Below are 20,941 nucleotides of genomic sequence, written 5' to 3'. Positions count from 1 at the left end.
TGCTGAGTCACATATCAGTATCAGGAGATTTATTTCACAGATACAGCCCCATCATTTGGTATATGATCTTCTAATGAGTTGTTTATACTGAAGCCACATTCAGTGTTGAAGCCTTGGTATCTAAGATGTCGTGAATGGGAGAGTTGCTTAGGACTCTTTTCAAAATGTTCACACTTAATGAAGTGTTGTCCAGGCTTCCCACTTTAGAACCACTGAGAATGTCCCAGGTTGAGGTTTAAGGTATGAGATCCTCCTGTTTGAAAAAGTTTAAAACCATCCATGCTGCTTAGAACCACTGACATTTTCATTGACTGTAAAAGACCTACTTTTTAATGTCTTCCTGCTTTGATAGTTCTAATTGAGATTGCTTATATAACTCATGAAGAAATGAAGCAGGCATTTGTTTTTGTAGGTTTCATATTGTCAAGATCTCTAAGGCAAATCAAATATTTGGGTAAATAGGGTCTTTAGAATACAAATCTTGTTGAATGTGGAGGGATACAAATGTAACGTTTTCCCATTATTTGTCCAACAATCTCAGCACCTCTAAATGCCTTAGGGAATGTGATCGACTGGATTCATTAATCTTTTAATGCCTGGGCATAGACTACTTCTGAGTGTGCTCTGGGCTTTTAAGGGCTGCCTCCTAGTTGTCGGTCTTGGGAGAGGAGAGGAACTGACAAATATTAGAGACCTACCGTGAGCCTGAAGTTAACCTTCACGTACATTGTCATCACTAATTTTAAGTAAACGATCAACCAGCATTTCAGCGCCTCACTCTAAGACTTGGGCTGTAGTTGCTCTTTTGGTTTTTCATTTTGCCCAAATTTAGAAAACTTGAGGTTTCCTTGTGTCCCCAAAACTAATTACCTACTTGTTCCTGAGTTCTAATAATTAGAATCTTATTCTCTGGCTATTTGGCTTAATATTTTCCTTAGCAGTTATGAACTATATATCCATTATTTACTTATGCCCTCATCCTCAACCTAAGAAACAGAGTTGGCTACTGACAGATATCCCTTAATACCTCCTAATCCAGGCTTCTCCATTACTAAACTCTGTTCTGTTGTCAAAATACCAACCTTTCTACACTACTCTGAAGCCACGAAGAATAGTCTGTTCCCTTTATTGATCTCATTAGGCACTCTGGAGTTGTCTTCTTCCCAGTGTCCGTAGTCCCCCAACACTTGTGTTGATCTCAGCATCTCTCAATTGGCCAAATCCAACTTCCTGATCACTTCTTAAGAAAGGAGGAGAGGGATTCTGCACCATTTTGAGTTTGTAATTGTAGTTATGTACTATAAAGTATTCTTTGTATTATAAAAAGATGGACCTGGAATGTGTGTATCCCTTTAACTAGTAGTTAAATTGGGGTTCCCTTTCCAGTTCAGTCACTGACTTTTGCTGGGTGGCCTGGGGTGCATTCCAGCCTTCAGGTAAACTCTTAAGGAGTAAAATGATAAGCAGACTCAGTGATTATTAGACTTCTCAACCCCCATATGTATAAATCTACATATGATACTGGAAGTAGGTTTTCAGGAATTTCCCAAGGTTAGGTTAATGACAATAAAACCTCATTTATATTTTTAATTCTAAGTTGAGGGGACACTACTAGTCTCCGTATAACTATATATAGTTATAAGTATACTATATATACTTATAATTGGTCTCCATAGAACTCCGTGTATAGTAGTCTCCGTATAACTGGGAAATGGAATCAGTGTAAAACATTACCACTGTTGTCCATTGTAAAGAAGTGGCAATGGGAATATGGAGACATTTTTTCCATTGCCATCCTGGACCTTAGACGATTGAAATTGTAGCTGTTATTATACCTTTTTCAGAGGTGAATGCTGGAGAAATAAACCTGTTTATGCAGTGAGAAGGAACCAAAGATTTTAGGTTTTGCTCAAAGAAAATGACCTTCATACTTTCCCTTCACAGTTGCTGGATAAGATGAACTTGGTACCTCAGGGAAGGTATGATAGACTAGGGGCTAAAGCATGGTGGCGATAGGTTGTGCTTACTAAGTATTTGCCATATCCACAGACCTAAGTCACTTGGGACCTAAGTCATTTAGGAAATGACATTTTAAAATCATTTTTGGAGAGAACCTGCTAAATAACAACTTATTTAAATAAATAAGGGCATGTTGTCATTTGGCTAAGAATCAGTTCTTAAGTAAGAAAGACTGAAAAATTATCCTATTGCATTGTCTGAAGAAAGTCTGCTATTGCTTCTAAAAACAGTTAAAAGCCCAATTATTACCAATAACACTCTGATTCTGTACTTTTCTTTAGTTTGTAAAAAATATAGACATTATTATAAGTTTAATCCGAATTTGTATAACTGTTACTAATGAACCTGGGCTGATTTACTTTGCAACTTAGAAACCATTGCATTCTTAAACTTGTGATCTGATCAAGATGAGCTCTTTGTCATCATCCAAGATGGCAGTAGAAACTTCTTTTTATTAGTAATATCTGCATTTGGCAGGACTTGGAAGTAATGTTATTTTCGTCTGTCATTAGAAATGGAAGCCATGAGAATTACTGTCATTTCATGGGTTGAAGACATTTGCATTGGTATTCAAAGTTCATTGGGAGGCCAAATTGAAGTTCATTGCTACAAAAGAGAATGTCTTAAAACATACTTATGTGTTGAGCTCTTACTTGGTTCCTGGCTTGACTGGATTGAATATTACATCAGAGAGAGAATAGAGAAACTATTACCATGAGATGTAATGGCAATTTGTCTAAAAAAGTTCAAGAGCTAGGGACCACTAATGAGAGGAAACATTGCCAAAACAGTGATGAGCTAGATGTGGACAGGTCTATTAGAGCACCAGGAGACAAAACTAGCTGTAAGGTGCTATTTAAAGAGGATTTCAGAAGTCACTTCCACTAGACCTTGTGGGGAGTGCAAATGGTGACACTCAGGTAGGAGATCAGAGAGATATTAGGAAAGTAGATAGATAATGGTACCTGCAAATGCTGCTGACACAGAGTTGTGGTGCCAGGGAATTAACACAGCACCATTTCAGAGAGCATTTCAAATATACATTAGATTTGGCAAGCAGAATTGGGATATCATCCCCCAGAGGACCTTGTAAGCATAGTGTAAGTTGTGCTTTAAATACAAAGTCTTAGGAAGTTGGTTGGTCTCTTTGGTTAAAACTAGATGTGCTATATTCCTTTTCCTAACCTCAAGATATAGGAAAATGTGAGCTGTAAAACAGGTCATGAAAGACTGCAAGTTTATTTTCTGAATCTATGCATATGTTATGTACACAGTGATGAGCAAACACAGCTGGGAAGAACAGCAGATGATATTGGGACTGGAACTGTGGTGTTTATCAGACTGACATAGTAATCCTTCTTTCCTGTGAAAGTGTTCTTTTTAAGTGACTGTTAGGATTGGTTAACTTTTATCATATGTCAGACAAATAAGTATTCTTTACTACTCAACCTCTTTTCCTACCTGTCACATGTTTTCATTCTCGTCTCTTGCTAGATCTATGTAGAAATGAGATCCACATTTGACCTCTGGCGGGAAACCAATATGGACAATGAATTTTCATTCCTTTGTTTAAATAAGGGTAGATAGGTTGGTTCAGATCTAAATGGAAAGTAAATATGATCCATCTCCATTGAAATGTCCAAGTGAAGCTTTGAGTTGACTAGAGGGAGAGGACATAAAATATCAGAGAAAAATGAAAATGAAGAACTATAAAATGAGCAACCCATTAAATCTAATTTGACAATTTTTAAAGAAAGGCATTTGCAATTTGGGTAGTCTTGATAATGACACCTTTTAGAGTATCAGAAAGAAAATTAAAAGTTTTACTCTTGGTTGTAAATCTGAAGTAAATTAATAAATATTTAATGAATTGCTACTATGTATAAGGCAGTATGTTAGATGGAGACACTGAGCAGGTAGTAAGCTCAGTTCCCATTGAATGGTAAACCCACTCATGACAAATTAAATAGTACAAAAGATCATGGGGCTTGATTACTTAACAATTAAATGGTACAATAAATGAGATTTTAAAAGGTGGGAGCAAGTTGGAATTTAAGCTTGTTTTGAGACAGCTAGGGTTTATCAAGGCAAAGTCATTATAATGGGGTTGTAGGCAGTAATAAAGTAGTAATGGGGAATGCAGAAGCACCGATGTGGAAAAGACCTATGGAGAAGTACTGGGGTGGGTTGGGTTGGGATGGAGAGAGAATAAATTAGCGAATGTGGCTATAGAAAAAGGACATTTGGGCCATTATTAGAATATAAGCAGAGAGATAATAACTGTTTTGAAGATCAAGCATTTTTATTTAAGCTTTATATTCTGAGTAAGCCACAATTAAAAAAAAAAAAAACACAAAAACATTAACAAAAAAACCTGTGTCCTATGGGACTTCTCAGGATTGGGATATGGCACAGAGGGTATTTAGGCCCTTTCATTCATTCTCTCAGCATTGTGAAACCAGAATAGTTCTGCTTTTACAACAAATTGTTTTATATATTAGATTTCCTAGTTGGACTTCTTTTCAACAAAGGATGCCATAGTAAAATATATCTTAATAAAATCAAAGTAAAAATAAAACATTGTGTCAGGCAAGGGGAAACCATGGTCCCAATTGAAGTTATCTTTCTGAAGAGCTGGTCTGATTGTGATGGGCCCGATGGATTGTAATTGAAGAAAGACTAGAGTCTGAGGCCAGGTTGGAAACTTGTTGCAGTGGTTTAGATGTTAGCTATTACAGAAGGATGACCAGTATTGGGTTTGTAGGGCAAGAAGGAAGAGGCAGATGCAAGAGGTATTATAAAGGAAAAATAATTAGAACTTGGATATAGGGGTGGATTTAGAGAGAGTGAAGAGTTGACAATCTGGATTAAGTGACCACTGCAGTTAGCTTGCCAGAATTGGGGAATCACTTCAGATGTTTAAGGGGCAGCTTCCCTATCCCTCATAGATGCAGAGTCTCGTGACTCAGAGTCACAGTCTCCAGAAAGGAGCCTCAGACACCATTTGTATATCCTTGTGCCAGGGATCCTCATGGTCCAGTTCTTTTTGGGAAACAGGGCTGTCAAATGGTAGGTGTTCCTCAAACAGTAGTTATTGCTTGGAGGATTTATTATTGATCTCTCTGGGACTTGGCTCCCTCATGTGTGTTTGCTCCTTGCATGAATTTCAAACTGTTCTGAGTTCTCCATTTTACAGGTAACTTCATGCCACATGGGAGAATAAAAAGTGGTCGGGTGGGCTCCGTCTGGACTCTAACTTCCTAACAGAGCAGCCTAGCTGTTTGACATAATTCAAGCATTGGACTTTTGTTTGTGAGACAGTTTATAAAATGTATTTTAATTCTAACATTATGTAGAGGAATGAAAGCAGGAACCAGAGAGTAAGCAGTCAAGGAGGAGTTGATGAAAAAGCAGAGACAGTGTGTCCCCCAGACTCTGGGCTTGGTACTCTTGGGGACAGGGGGAGGAGAGAGTTATTTCCAGGGGTTTTTGAAAGCACATTCATTTATTCAGAGCCCCAATTACTGTCTGTAGACCAAATACTTTATTATGTGATAACATTTTTCAAATATACATTAAAAGAACAAAATGCATTAAAATATTACTGAGTTTAAGAGAAACTTGTCTTTATGTACTTTACAATCAGCATGTGGTAAACAAAATACCTGCTATCATGCGTGATACCATTATTTTTTGTTTTAAAATCGAGGTCTCATATTGAAAAAGTAAAAGAATCCCTTTTATATGTTAAAAGACAGTATTAAATATATATATATATATATACACATATATACATATATATGTATTTGTATATATATATGTGTATATATATGTGTGTATATATATATATATATATATATATACATATATATATTTGCGGTTCTACTTGTGGAAGTATGTACTAGAAGCTGACAAAAGTAGTTGCTTTGGGGGAAGAAAGTAGGGCACAAGCACTGGTGGTTGTAAGGAGAGTTATTGTTGTATGTCCCTTGGTTCTCTTTTTGCAAATCTTATACCTATTTCACTTACTGTAAAGTTGGAGACTGCAGCATCAGCCTGAGATTGACTGGTTCTGCTCTCCTGGGGGAAAGTGATGCTACTCTTTTCTCTGCCAGAAGGCAGTTGAGTGGAGTGGTGAAGAAACTCAACTCCCAAGTGCTTTACTACTTGTATCTCCTTTGCTCCCCTTCCTCTGGAAATAATTCTCATTTGGATAATAATGATAAAACCTCATAAGGTTGTCATGAGAATTACATGAGATGATATGTGCGAAGCATAACCTTCAATAAGGGCTTGCTCGCTTAATCTTAGCATCCGACTTGGCCATTTTGGAACTGTTCTCCACTCTCGTGCAAAAGCCCCCTATACCATCTTCTCTCACTGACTATTCCTTCATTCAACAAGTAGTTAATGGAGAGTCTGGCCCTGTTTGATGTCTGGGGATATAGCGATGTTCAAGACAGCCAACACCCCTAATTTGCTAGACCTTTCTCACCTCAGCCATAATTAAGACCCTTTTCTGCAGGGAACCCACTATGTCCTCTCACAAGTCTATGATGAAACACTACTCTCTGAAGCCTTCATGACCTCTCTTCCTCCAAGACACAATTTATCACATCCAACCTTTTGCTACCACCCATGCTATTCAGACTTCTCTGCTAGTTTGTAATCTCTTTGAAGTAGGAGTTTGGAACAATTGAGGTACTTTTTGATGTTTTTAAAAATATTTGTTGACTGCTCATGCCTTGAACTCAAGTTGTTAACTTAATATTGCCCTGAAATATTTCATTGCTAAGACCAAAATGAAAATTTGGTTCCAAGAATATGTTTCTTTCCCAATTCTTTCTACCTTGACCCCCTTTCATTGTGTTCTCGTATAGAATATACAGTTTATTGCAGCCGTATTTTAGCTTGTAAGTTTCAGCAACAGAAATGAACAAACAAAAAGCACATCATGTACAGAACTGGCCCTAGGCAAACTGTGAGGTGGTCAAGTCACTTGTATATTCATAAATGCATATCTTGTTTTATTCATTTATATTGTTTGCCCTGAAGTTCACAAATGTGCTTTTATAAAGGATGAGTTCCCAGAAATTACAAGCAAAATATTGTGTATATGGAAGTGTCCCTTTGATCAGGGACCCAATGAGACTAAAAAACCTTTTTAGTGGCTCTCAGTTTTCCCTCTACCAGATGCCCTCAGGTTATTCCTTAGTTGCCAGGGGCTCCCTTTTCTCCTTTGGCTGCCCAGGTCTGTTTTCTGGCCTGGGAAGGCTGAGCACTACCCCTCCAATGCTCTCCTTTACCCTCCTACTCCCATTCCTTTTCTCCCCACCCAGTCTTGTCTTTTCTTATATTGTGTGGGAGTCCAAGTGCTTGGCTGCCTGACCGAACTAGCCTTAAAATCAGGCATGGCACTGGACAGTATGATAGGTCCATCTCCTCTCAAGGTTCTATGACTCACAATGTGGTGGTGGGTAAAGAGTCTCATTGTTTTTCCTTCCAGGTAACATTTCCATTTGAAGAAATGATTTCAGAAGGGCAGCCAGCCTTCAGTTCAGATACATATACTTGGGGAAGGGACATATTGAAGGCTTTCATGGAATGAAGTTCACATATTGTCTTATTTGTAAATCATCCCTGGAGATTTCTTCAATTGCCCAAGGTCACCCTGTAGGGGGCAAGCTGTGAACCTAGATTTTCTTATTTCCACGCTTCTCTATTCCAAGGCTCACCACTGCTCTCCTGGAAGTCTTCAAATCCCACCACCTAGGAATTTTCACCTTGAACAGGTCAGCCACAGGACTGCAGGTGGGAATTATACTAAGGTTACAATGGAAAATTACCAAGATGTCTCACTGCACTTAGAAAAGCTACTGTTTAGAGTATAAAAGACTACCATAGTTTTGATAGGTTTCTGAGGCAGGGGGAAGGTGAGAGGGAGAAAAGAGAGGGAAGAAGGAGAGATAGATAGTAATTGATAAGGAACAGCAGCAACCACACTATGTTTACATCTGGACAATTGAAGATCTTTTTTTTTCTTTTGTTGAGATATGTGACCATCAACCATGAATTCAGATACTTTCAAAGTCCCATTTTTCTTTCATGTAAGAGTTGCGACATGGAACAGCTGCCTTTATTTGGAGAAACCAGTCTTTGGAAATAATTTGTTCTCTCTTCTCTTATCCCCTAGAGATGAACTTCCACAGATGAAATTAGATAAAGAAAATAAAAATTTAAATCACAAAACATTAGTTTGTGGTATTTCTTCCATTTTCACTGCAAAATGTTTAGGACCTGCTGCTTAATTCCTCATATTTTATTGAGGTTGACTGATCATAAGTACTTTATTTTTATCCCTAATAGTACAGTTGTGACTTTCAGAAAGGAAAAGCTTATGATTGCACTAGGTTATTTTTGAGTAGTGACCTAATGCTTTTATTGTAATGCTTTAAACCATAATATTAAAACAGGTACTGCCACCTTTCTGCTATTAAATGATAGGAACCAAGCACTTGGGTAAAAAGACACCTGAACTAGGGACACTAAGATAGGCACTTTATAAGCATTTTCTCTTATCTTCACATCATCCTGGTAAGGTATTATTATCCTATTGTAGAGATTTATATTTGAAGCTTATAGGGCTTACGTGACTTGTCCAAAGTCAACTAGCTTGATAAGTGTAAGAGCTGAGATTTCACTCCAGCCAGAGCACACATGCGATGATGGGCTTCTATGTGGTAAGTGTAGGTAGGCTACAGTCATTTTAGATTTTATTTCTTGAAAATTAAATTATATCTGTAACAGAGGAGATATTGAAGAGTTTTCTACTATTTTAAATTGCTTGGTTTGTTAACTCATTGGTCATAATCCATTGTCACTTTAACTAAAAATAAATCATAGATTGGTCACCTGCCTTCTGATTAATTCTTTAAAATACTACTTGAAAGATTTTAAAATAATGCTTTATTACAATAAGAGGGAGGAGCTTGAAGAAAGATTAGATAGTATTTGGTTATCATTTACTCCTTTGTTCACTGAGCCTATATTTAGTGAATACCTTCTGTGAGCCAGGCACTGTGCTAGGCACTGGGTATGAACACTGTGGAATAAAGAGGGCTTTTTCCCTCGTGGCCTTGCAACAGAATGAGTGCATCAAGGTACGGTCTGAAGACATAAAGAGAATAAGACCGCTTTCCTACAACAGGAAACTCAATTGGTAAACTCAATTGGGAGATAAGTCTATGCATAAAAACTACTAGAATGCATTTATGCCTTGAAGGTTATATGGATTTATGCTGTGGTTTTGAATCATGGTATGCTACTGCTTAGTGTGGGAGGAAGGGCTGGCCTCACAGCCCTGGATGAGGTTGGGTAATTCCCATACTGGCCTATGTATATATATAGAATGGGCTCAGATGGACAATATCTGGCAGGTAATGGTTGCCAAGGCTGAAATAGATCATAAATGCTCTTACAAATTAAAGAAGAGAAAACAATCATGGGCCATAGGAGAGGTCAGGGAAAGGTTTGTGAAGGCCTTTATTGGGCCTTTATAGAATTTCATTAGGTGGAATTCATTTGTTTTATTCTTTTTATGTGCCAAGTACAATTCTAAATATGGAACATAGAATAATAGGCAAAACAGACAAGACCCTGCTCTCATAGAGCTTACAGTTTAGGGGTTGGGGAGGGAGATAATAAAGATGTTAATAAGATTATTCCACATAGTGCTAAATGCAATGAACACAATTAAAAAGTAATGGTAGAGAGAATGATGGGGGTGCTGCTGCTGGTGGTGAGACTTTATTTTGGGTGGTTGGGAAAATCATATTTGAGGAGGTGACACTTGAATGAAAGCTGAGTGTTGAGAAGGAGCTGGCCATGCAACAGTCCGTGGAAAGGGTCAATGGACAAAGCCATAAAAGATGAAATGATGCATTCCATGGGGGTTTATCCATCAAAGAGCTGCACCCTGAAAGAGCATGGGTGGATCGGAGGCTGAAAAGTATAATTTAGTGCTAAGTTATGAAGGGTCTTGGATGTCAGAAAAGGGTAAGAAAAAAGCCTGTGTGTTTCTTTGCATGTATCAGGAGATGAGTTGTTAGAAGAGAGAAGATGTGTGTAGTCATGGAAGCTTAAGGAAGCTTGTGTAATTGGGACATTGAAGTTTTTAGTTCACGTGACCTATGACGAAGAACACCTAAATAACATAATATCCCAGTCACTTCCTGTTGGAAGTTGAGTATAGTCCTAAAGTGAGGCATACATGGTGCTTGGTTGACTAATTAAAATCAGGGGGTTACAGGAGAATTGTCCTGTAAATGAGATCATGGAGGCCTTGACAAAGATAAGTTACAATTCAATGTCAGAGAATGTACTTATTACTAAGGTAATGTTTTCTAAGCCAGATAGGCTATAACAGATTTCTTTTGTGGCAATTCCCCTTGGAACCAAAACTAATTGCATTTTTACTAATGTAAAAGAACAGTTTTTATGCTATAAAATGTTGTTATGAAAGGAAACAGAAAAGTTAGAGTTAGGGTTTGATCCAGTCCAGGTAAGTAGATAAAAAGAGGTGAATTTAAAGGCTCTTTTTTGGAACTGTATATTATTTACTGAAAGAGAAATTTCCCCAAATGTTGATATAATTCTCTAGAGGAATGTGTTTAGGCAGTAAAGGGATTCCTGGCTGTGATTGAGAAACATAGTAATGAGGAACTGCACTTCTTCTCTTTTGAGGTTAATTCTGATGTGTGGTCTTTAACATCGTATTAAATTTTTGAAAGATAAACTGATACAAGAATGATTTGCCAAGGCCAGCAACTCTTCCTTTTAAAACCTTGGTTCAGTTTACACATTGAATGGGTGGGGGGAGTAAGATAAAAGCATTATAAATTAGAGGTTAACGGAATTCAAATAGAATGTTCTCTGAAGTTATTGCATTCCTTAGAAAATAAATACATTGAGCATATGGTTAAGATTGATCAAAAAAGTATTCTGTATGCCAGTGATTATGTTACCATCTGTGATTAAGGTTTTCTGTCTGCATCTGGTTTTCACATTATATTTCTGTAACAAGAATCTTTTATATAGCAGAGTTCACTTTCTGTATTTTCTATTAGCTGCCGCTTGAACTACTGCACGGATCGCAGATTTACACATGTGGTTTTCATTACTTCATACCATTGAGAAAAAGTAATATTTGTTTGGCAATGTATGTTTTCCACAATTTCCATGGTAATATAACATGTTGAGCCTTTTTAATAATTCTCTCGTAGAACTACAAATTGTTTGAGGCATCTACTCTTGGTGGATTTTAGCTTTTAAACACGTCTCACTATATGTTCCCCTCATGATGAGGTTTTACAAATTTGAAGGCTGAGAATACAAACAAAGCAATTATTAAAGATAGAGAAATTTACTGTCATTTGCATGTGATATAGTGTGGAATAAGTATCACAAATACCTGGATGTATATTTCATAGTGCTTATTACCATTACTCGTTTTATTATTATTTCATATTGGAAGACCATTTAATTAATGTGTTGGATGTATGAAGCACATACATAATATTCCAAAATTATTATTTTGAAAAATCTTAAAATTAGATTTTTTTTGTTATCCTATTGATTGCAATATAGTGTTTTATATATAAAATAATTAAATGGGGAAAATTCTCATGAGTAACTTTAGGTTTACATTGTGTATTATTTGAATGTGTATTTGTATGTCATATTAACATTAAAGAATTTATGAACAAGTACATTTAAAATATTTTGTAACATTATCTTCCAGCCAACTTTTTCTCCATTCACTTCAGAATACTCTGATTAAAATAGACACAAGGAAAGTTAAAAAGTGAAACTGTATATTCTATATTGGAGAGTCATTTATAATGAACAACTTATCTTTTAAAGAATGTTTACCTGTATAGTAATTTTATGTGCCTCTAAACTGAGAACCACTACACCATTTTTATTAATAAACCCAGGTATTAATCTGGTATTTAGCAGTCGTGAGAAGGAAGAAATACACTGAGACTCTGGGGGATTTGGATGTGCTTTGCCTCCTTCATTTATTCAATGATGATTATGACCTGTGGCCAACACAGGCATGATCCACTTTTATCAGGCTCTCTGAGTATCTTTTGTTGATGGTTGCTGAAGCACAAAATATTATCAAATATCATTATTGAAGCTAAGAAAAATATCCACTTTCTTTTTTCCCCCCAATAATATTTGTTTATCCTCTATAAAATATTTTTATCTCGGCATAGAAACACTGGAAATAATAGTATTGTGTAGAAAATTACTCATTTCCTATTTCCAGAAATAATTATATTTAACATCTAGATGTATTTACTTCCAGTTTCCCCTCCTTTCACTCCCACCTCCCAGTATTTGAGTATTTATTTATGTGTATATGTATCTATGCACTTTGGTCATTTTCTTACTGAAAGTTTTGTTTTATCATTTGTTAATAAAATTGTTAGCTTTCATAGAAAACTAAATGTTTCCAAGTTCCAACTGATTGTCTTTAATGATCTTTGTTGAGCTCCAAAATAATTTCTAATTAAGAAATACCTAGTATTGTATTTTTCCTGAACAATGCTTATTTGATTTTTGCCATAAAGAATGAGAAACAACTGACTTCCAGTCAAGATGGCAAAAGACCTGACCCAGGACTTCTGGCTCCCATCCAGTGATAATACCATCTTATATTTTATTGCATTAATAAATCATTAATATGTACAAACAAATTTTATGATTTAACTCACCAAAAGAAAAGAAAGAATGAGAAGCAACTGGTTGCATGATAGCAGAGTCATAATATAGTATATAAAGGGTACTTATTTTTTAAAAATAGAATATGCTCGTTTATATACATCAGAGTATATTCACCAATTTTAATTTCTAGGGAATAGTTTGGTCTCTAAAAAATAATAACAATAGCCTTAGTAATACTTTTTGAGACTGCTTTTATAAATATTTATTTTTTGCATTTATTTAGTTCCTACCTTATGTGCATATGATTGTGCTAGGGTTCTATTTCATAGATAATAAGAACTAAGGAGTGATACTTTTTCTATTCATAGTAGTGGTAGTACCGTGTTTTCCCGAAAATAAGATCTATTATTTTTTGGAGCGTCCAAAAGATGCTCCAATACGTCTTTTAGAGCAAAAAATAATATATAAGACACAGTCTTATTTTGATATAATTATATTATAAAGACCCGGCCTTATATAAGACCGGGTCTTAAATAAGACCCTGCTTATATAAAAGACCGGGTCTTTAATAATACAATATAATATAAACCGGGTAATATAATATGATATAATATAATACCGGAACATATATTAAGTTTTGCTCCAAATGATGCATTAGAGCTGATGGTCGGCTAGGTCTTATTTTCGAGGAAACACGATAGTAGTAAAAGGTGAGTAATAGGCATTCAATAAATGTTTGAGAATGAATGAGTGAATTCTAAACCTGCCAAATCTAGCAGGAAAAATGTGAATATTAGGTTTGCTTTAGGAAAAAAAGAAAATGGTAGAAGTTTGTTCATTTGGTAAAATGATTCACCAATAATCGTTGTTACTAATATTTTTAAACTAGTTGATTACATAAAGATTATTCATTAATATTAATTGTTTTAGACTATTTTAGCTAATAATGGCAATATTTAAATTTCAGAACAGTGAAACATATGGACACCACTTCATTTTAAACAGAATTTAGCTTGCATATAAAATTCAAAAATATAAAATAACAACATATAGTGTCTCAGAGTCTTCTAAAAAAACCATATTATCTGACAAATTATTTAATGTTTTTAATCAAAGCAGGTAAAATCTAACACATTCTTTTAAGATATTGATGTACATATGTTTTAATACTAATTTAAGGAAAGAGGAGTTGTCAGGTTCAGAATGTATCCAGCTTTGAGCCAGATGATTGGAGAATTAAGTCTTTTCCTCAGTTCCTTAAAGAAACTGAGAAAATGAGGATTGCTTTGGAATCTTTAAAAATTTCAAAGAGCTTGTATCTGTTTCTTATACAAATAAAACTGGTCTAGTATTATCTTGTAAGTAGATGGGTGTGATACTTTAGACTGGTTGTGATATATGCGTTTTTTTTCCCTTTGTTGTTGTCAATAGAAAAGATTGATCTCTGGGCTGGTGAACATAATATCTGTCCCAGTCAGAAAAGGAGAGGAGATTAGCAGAGCGATTGGTGGAGAATGATATCTGTCAAAAGAAACACTTGGAGAGCACTGAGTTTAGTAATAGGTGACTGCCGGAAAAAAGGGAACTTTGAATATTGTCAAGGTAAGGAACAGATAAATGTTTTGATTCTGCAACTTACTTACATGCCAAAAAAAAAAATAGATCTATTATTTTTTTCCAATAGATTATTGTGAAGATTTTCTTTATATATTTTAGTGCCTGTTGATAAAGCATTTGTATTATATATTTAAAAAATTTGTTTTTGAAATTTTTGGGGGTAGGTTTGGGGTGGTTATCAATCAGCCTACCTGTGGGAGCCCTACTTTGATTGCTTTGAGTCTGAAGATATCAAATGATTACGTACTAAAATTTGTTCACCCTCTTCCTGTTGCAGTACTTCTTGCCATGTTTCATTATACATCTGTTGTAAGCTGAGCAATACTTGGAGTTAAAGAGTAAAAGTTATGCCATGATTTCTGTGTTTATTGTAACTAGAGATGGTGTTTTCTGAAACAGTTTGTTGACGAAAGAGGGGAAAAAAATGCTTTTCAATTTATTATTTCTTATTGATTTGGATTTTTTTTTAACTTTTAGGTGAATGTCAGGCACATTAAAAAAGAGAGAGCCGAAAGAGAGAGAGAGAGAGAGAGACAGAGAGAGAGATCTAACTTGAGGAAAACAGCAAGTATAAACTAAGTATTGACCTTTAGCAAGAGACTTCTTAATGTCTGCAACATTTAAAAATTAAAGAGAACACTGCATTACGGATTCCAGAGAGTTAATGTCTCCGGTAGCCAGCTCTGTTTCAGGTTTAGTGGACTTGTGCACAGATGAATAAGGATAAGCTGCCAAGAAAAATAATTGAGAGTTAACAAAAATGTTGTGGGATACTGGTTGACACTTTAGTGATTGGGAAGAGATTTTGGGAAGAGATTTTTGAAATTCTGTGACTGCCGGCCTGGCTACATGAAAAGAGGGGTAACAAAATATTTACCATTTGTGGTCATTGTTCTGTAAACATCACTGCTGGTGCCCACCCCACAACATCTACTCTTGCAATTCCTACAAATGCTTATTTGCTTGTTCTAAAGCTCCCAGGAAGGTGTTGGCAAATGAGGGGTTTTTTGTTTTTGAAAGACCAGAGATAATGAATAATTCCCTATAATTATAGACTCCTTTGAGGTAGCCTAAATCATGATTCAGTTTTTCTGTCTGTATTTCCCTTTTTTTCATCCCCCCCTTCTTCATATTATGATGTTCTTCTGTAATTAGCAAGAGACAAATTCAAAAGACAAGGCAAATAATTAAATTTTATTATCAATAAGTAGTTGAAACATTTCTTACCTTTGCTTCTGTCTTCTTACCTTATGTATTAGTTTCTAATAATTTGCATTTTGAGAATGCAAACCTTGGTTGATTAGATTCTAAATGACAGCATAGAAAGAAAGGTTATCTTATTATAAAAGGAAGAAACTACTAATAATAACAACCACCATCATCCCTACTTTAGAATTGTTTTCTCGTCATTTTCCATTAGAAGGAAGTGATTGTTTTAAAAGAGGATATAACTTTGCTTTCTGCCCTATATATCTCTATGGGGGTTCTTATTAATGTGATAAAAATGTCTAAGGTGCAGATTATAAATTGAAAAGGATATTGTATTTAAAAACTTGAGCATATATTACAGATATGTAGAGTTGTAGCCTTTACCTATCCCCATCCCGTTGCTATCATATTCTCTTCTAGTCATGTGGTGTGTGCATCTGGCCTGCTGGCAGTGAACCATTTGCAGTATGGAAGATCCCTGTTGAAAGCAAAAATACGGGACAAGGACACGCATTTTAAAACAGCCTAATGTGTGTTATTGTTATAATATGCAAATACCGAAATCTGCAGCACCATGTATCAGAAACACCATGTTTCTTTTCTCTCATTCCTATACATGTGTGCATACATTCTTAAAAAAATATGTGTATGCACGCACACAGAATATATATGTGTGTATGTGTAGATATATGTACATATTATATACATATATAATTTTTTATGTGGCATTAGAAAATTTACTCCTACATTTTTTTTTTAATGGTAATGGGTGTATAGAAACATAGGGTTCAGACTCAAGTTGACCTAAGAAGTAGAGAACAGAAATCACATACTTTAAATTTGCAAATGGCTAGAATCCATTGGGTTACTGGGGTTGTAATTTGGAAGCAGAAAAAACAAAGAACTCTATGAAGTTGAACAGTTGGGGCTATATGTGAGAATGGCTGAAGAGAGTCTGGTCTATGTGGAGAGTTTGAAGTCTGTTGGGGGTCACCACGAGGAGACAGGCCTGCTTCTGTTGGGAGGCCAGAGGGTTGAACATGATACCAGAAAATGATATTGAGGGGACAGCCATTAGCTTAGGTGGAAGCTGGTAAAGGCAAAACTCAGGTATGTTTCCCACCAGCGTTTTAAATCATACCCAAAATATGCACAATGCCTGGTCCTTCAGAATGCAGTTTGGATCTGTTCTCCTGAAATGTGTGCCATAGTGAGGATTTGGGACAATTAAGGGTAGTGTCCCACCCAAGAAGCTTGATTCTGTAAGTCATTAATAAAAATACTAAGAAGAGTCCAATATTTGGCATACTAAAAATATCCATTGGTTGTCTAAAAGATGCAAAGGGAATGGCATGGCAGTCATTGTGACAGAGAAAACTTGTTGCAAAGTGGTATGTATTTATGTTCATTTCATGGGATGGGATATTTACATAGTACCAATTTACAGACATATATGTGTTTCAAAAGCCACATTTGTATTTTTAAAAAGGGTGATTTTTTAAAAAAAAGTTAATTTAGATAATGCAGTGTACCTTCAAATATTAGTATCTTTATTAGGAAAAGAGGAAAGTTATTTTCTCAATAAAAATTGCTGTTTTTTGAGACCATCTGCATTTATTTTTAGTTTTTCTTGGTCATGTTTGAGGGGTCTGATAGCATTAATGGGCTTTACCCCACGTGGAGCTTTGAGCTTATTGTAGCACTGCACACTGATCCAGGTCAGTGTGATGCGTGAAATCAATTTATTTGAATCTCTTTGCCTCTATAGGAATTTGGCAGCATGCCAGTTGTTTTCATTTAATGTTCTTTGTGTTGAACACAGGCAAGCAGGCATGCTTTTGTATTCCTCTCTCTTTTGGTCTCTGTCTCTTTCAGCCAACATTATACTCTATGGATTTTGAGATGAAGGAAGAATATATTATTTATGTGATTCTAATCATTGCTTAATATGTATAATATGTGTGTGTATATATTATATATATATATATATATATATATATATATATATATATATATATATATAAAACTGGACCACTTTATCTTTTAAGGGATTTTTTTTTATATTCCTGAGGTTTAATGGTGACTTTCTTTATACACAAGAAATATTTTAGAATTTTGTTTAAATAAGATTTTTGATGAAATACAAGCCAGATCATAGGTGGCATTTGCTTACCATAATGCCCATTATCAAAACTGAAAATAACAATATTAATTACACAACACAACAAATGTTTAATTGGTGAACTATCAAAATCCTTTATTTCTTGGGGAGCTGTTTTGAATTTGAATATTCACACTTTAATCAAGGACATGTGAAAGAAAAAATTATTATTTGGGTATTATTTTCTTTGAATAACCCATCATGATTAAGATACCAATGTTCTACATAGATTTGTTGTATATGAATTTTTATGAAGTTCCTGCCATTAAGTTAAAATTTTGCTTTTTAAAATTTGGAAGGTAATGACAGGGAACAGCACAGGTTTTTATTACAAATAGATTCAGACCTTTTCATGGATGTTTTTGTTGGGAGGATTTGTTTCTGGGTCAGCTTTACGAAGAGGTGGAAAAGGAAATGAGAGAGTGAGGAGAATGTTCTGTTGATGCTCCAGGCAGTTCTTGCAGAAGTTGATATGCAGAACCGTGGAGCCTCAGCTTCAGGATCGAGCTCATACCCAGCAGCATTGCTTCGTTGTTTAATTACCTGAAGAGTAAAACAGCCGGAGAGTGTGTGAAAACTCAGTATATCTTGCAGCCTCCCAGCACTCTGACATCCTGCAAAGCCAGCCTTGTCTGCCCGCCAGCATCAGGCTGGCTCCTGCCCTGGGTTCCTTTCTTTCTGGACACATTGCGTAGAAGAGGGTTTGGTCAGGAATTTGAGATTCCTGCCAGTGCTGTGTCCCTGCTCTCTCCTGGACTCCACTGACAGATACTCTTGTTTTTTTTTTTTTTTTTTAATGGACCTTAAATTTTGGCTCTTTCATTTGCACTCTGGCCTTGCTATGAAACAATATCTCTATCAACAGCAACAGACATTGACCAGTGAAGGACTGGCCTTGATTAATGGGTTCTTATTTTCCTGATTCTTGTCTGATTAGTGTCTTACATGTGTTGCCTTTTTGGGTCAGACTCACTAGTACAGTTCATTGTGGAACCAGTAATTCGGAGGTTGCTTTTATGAGTCGGTTTTGGAAAATTAATATGTCCATGAAAATAGAATAATCCCTCTTTAAACAAAGGATAGGACTTTTAAGGTTGGGTTTTTTTCCTTTCCTCAGAATTTAATATGGACTTGGACATTTGCTGGGGGAAGGGCCACACTGTTTAATGAAGCTGGGGGTGGTGAGAAATCATATTTGGACAGCAATTGTGTGGCCAATTTGTATGGGTAGTATAGGATAAATATTCTGAGGAATGCTTAGAGATGGAGTCATTTGGGAGATCCCTAGACTATAACCAAGATGTTATCTTACCAAGAGGAAATTCAGCAGATTCTTTATCCACAGTGTGGCTGATGAAAAGCCTGCACTATGGGTGAGAGAGCAAAGTTGGTGGTGGTGGGGTTTCCTGCAAGGGGAGGGGAAAATGTGACGACATGTGCAATGATTTGGTTTTTCCAACTACTTCATTCAGATTCTGTCCTGCAGACTTAAGGGCATTTACCCTTTAGGTGCACGTAACTGCTTGCAGGTTTGTAAAGAGAGCAGTGTGTACCTTTGTATTGTGCATGAGCACAGCTCCAGGGGATTGATTCCATTGTTTGCAAAGAATAAAGGAATTGGACTTTGCTGGGAAGAGTTTGGTAGGAATTATTCTAAAAACTTCTTTTCATATTAGATTTATGAAGGTAATGTCAATATTTTCTGTATTTGTGTACCACTACAGTGAAAAGTATAGAAACATTTAAGTAATTGGATTAACCTGGTGTGTTTTTCGATGGAGCTAGCATCACCATGGTCTCCTATGCGTTAGCATAAGTAGTTCTGCCAGAAGTGTTATGTGTATCCTCAGGCATGTGTATGTTTATTTATGTATCAGCCTGCTGCATTTTTTTCAGTATTTCTCTTTTCAACATCAGTATAAATATGAAAAAAGAGAACATATAAATATATCTTAAGCCACAGTCAACATTCCTAACTGGTGTCCTCCTCCACTGACAGACTCTTGGTACCCACCCTCCATTTTTAAGCTCCAACTTTTTGCTAGCTTATCCAACTGGAGCTTTCTTAAATACAATTAACATTAGCACCATTTGTAGCATTAAGCCTTGGCATCAGACAGTGTATAATGTGAGAAAAACTTGGAGGACTTGAAAAGTGAATGGGGAGAGTTGTGGCTTGCAGGTGGCGTCAGGAATTAAATAAAATATGAACAAGAATGTGAGGTTGGCGCCTGGTGCCCAGTGTGTTCAGTAAGTGTGGAGTGAAATGACAAGGAAAAATCAGATCTATGAGAGAAGAAAGTGGGAGGAAGTGAATCACTCTAGAAACGTGAAGGGAAAAAACAAATTCTTGTAGGAACTTAAGATTGTGTCAATTTACCAACAGGAATAAAAACAGGACATTTTGATATAACAGAAAAAAAAAGTCACACACAGTATTCAAAAAATTAAATAAGATTTAGGTATATAAAATTAAGAATAATTTTAATAAGGAGCCAGAGTGAAAATTGAAATTTCCATACAGGGTAAGGGAATTGAGTTGAGATTTATAGGTTTTAACCATTGTTCAGTACATTTCAGAAGATACAGCATTAAATGTCATTCGCCCTGATTTTGTGAGGTAGAGGGCTTGGGTGATGAAACCCACTCGGGTCATTAATTTAAAATTTTAATTTAAAAATTTACATTGTTATAAAAGCAAATGTACTGTACTGGATATTATTTGAACAAATAAAGCAGCTTTGGAATGGAAATTTATAATGGAATCCATGGTAGCCAAAAAATCATTTTTCAGTAAGTTTGAATTTGTTTATAAACGTGGCAAATTAGTATGTATGCATAGATTTTCCTAATTTGCAATGTGGAGAGAGAAAATTGGAGAGTTTGTTGGAGATAAAAGTCCTGTGAAAACATGATGAAAAAATTCTGGGATTTTTATTTTATCGCTGTGTATTTGCTCCACCTGGTGGATTTTGTTGAAAGTGTTTTAATTCATGTTAATGAAAAGAATACTCTTTTACAGGAAGATGAATCTTTTGTTTTATTTTTGTTGCTGTATAAAATAGTTTAATTTCTATTGAGGTCAAAACATTTATATGTCTTTTGTTCAGTTCTTTCATTGCATTGAAATGAACATTTATTAGTTTCTGTTGTTCAAAATGTAACACATGCTCATTGGAAAACAGAGAAAAATAAAAAAGGAAG

At 35.6% G+C, this 20,941-nt stretch overlaps 1 protein-coding gene across 6 annotated transcripts in view; it reads left to right on the top strand.

Annotated features, from left to right (window-relative positions):
- Positions 1–20,941, top strand: part of RUNX1T1 (RUNX1 partner transcriptional co-repressor 1) — a 168,022-nt gene that overhangs the window by 11,601 nt on the left and 135,480 nt on the right. For 3 of the 6 annotated variants that reach the window (XM_033126506.1, XM_033126505.1, XM_033126504.1), the window contains exon 2: positions 14,182–14,352. The exons of the other annotated variants lie outside the window; for them this stretch is intronic. In XM_033126506.1, the coding sequence (XP_032982397.1) occupies positions 14,265–14,352 (88 nt within the window). In that variant the 5' untranslated portion in view covers positions 14,182–14,264. The remainder of the gene's footprint in view (positions 1–14,181; positions 14,353–20,941) is intronic. 6 annotated transcript variants of the gene reach the window in all.

This window comes from Rhinolophus ferrumequinum, chromosome 14, assembly GCF_004115265.2.
Source record: "Rhinolophus ferrumequinum isolate MPI-CBG mRhiFer1 chromosome 14, mRhiFer1_v1.p, whole genome shotgun sequence".
Classification (NCBI taxonomy): domain Eukaryota; kingdom Metazoa; phylum Chordata; class Mammalia; order Chiroptera; family Rhinolophidae; genus Rhinolophus; species Rhinolophus ferrumequinum.
The sequence above is the reverse complement of the archived record's forward strand: the minus strand, read 5'-3'. Positions and strand labels throughout refer to the sequence as shown.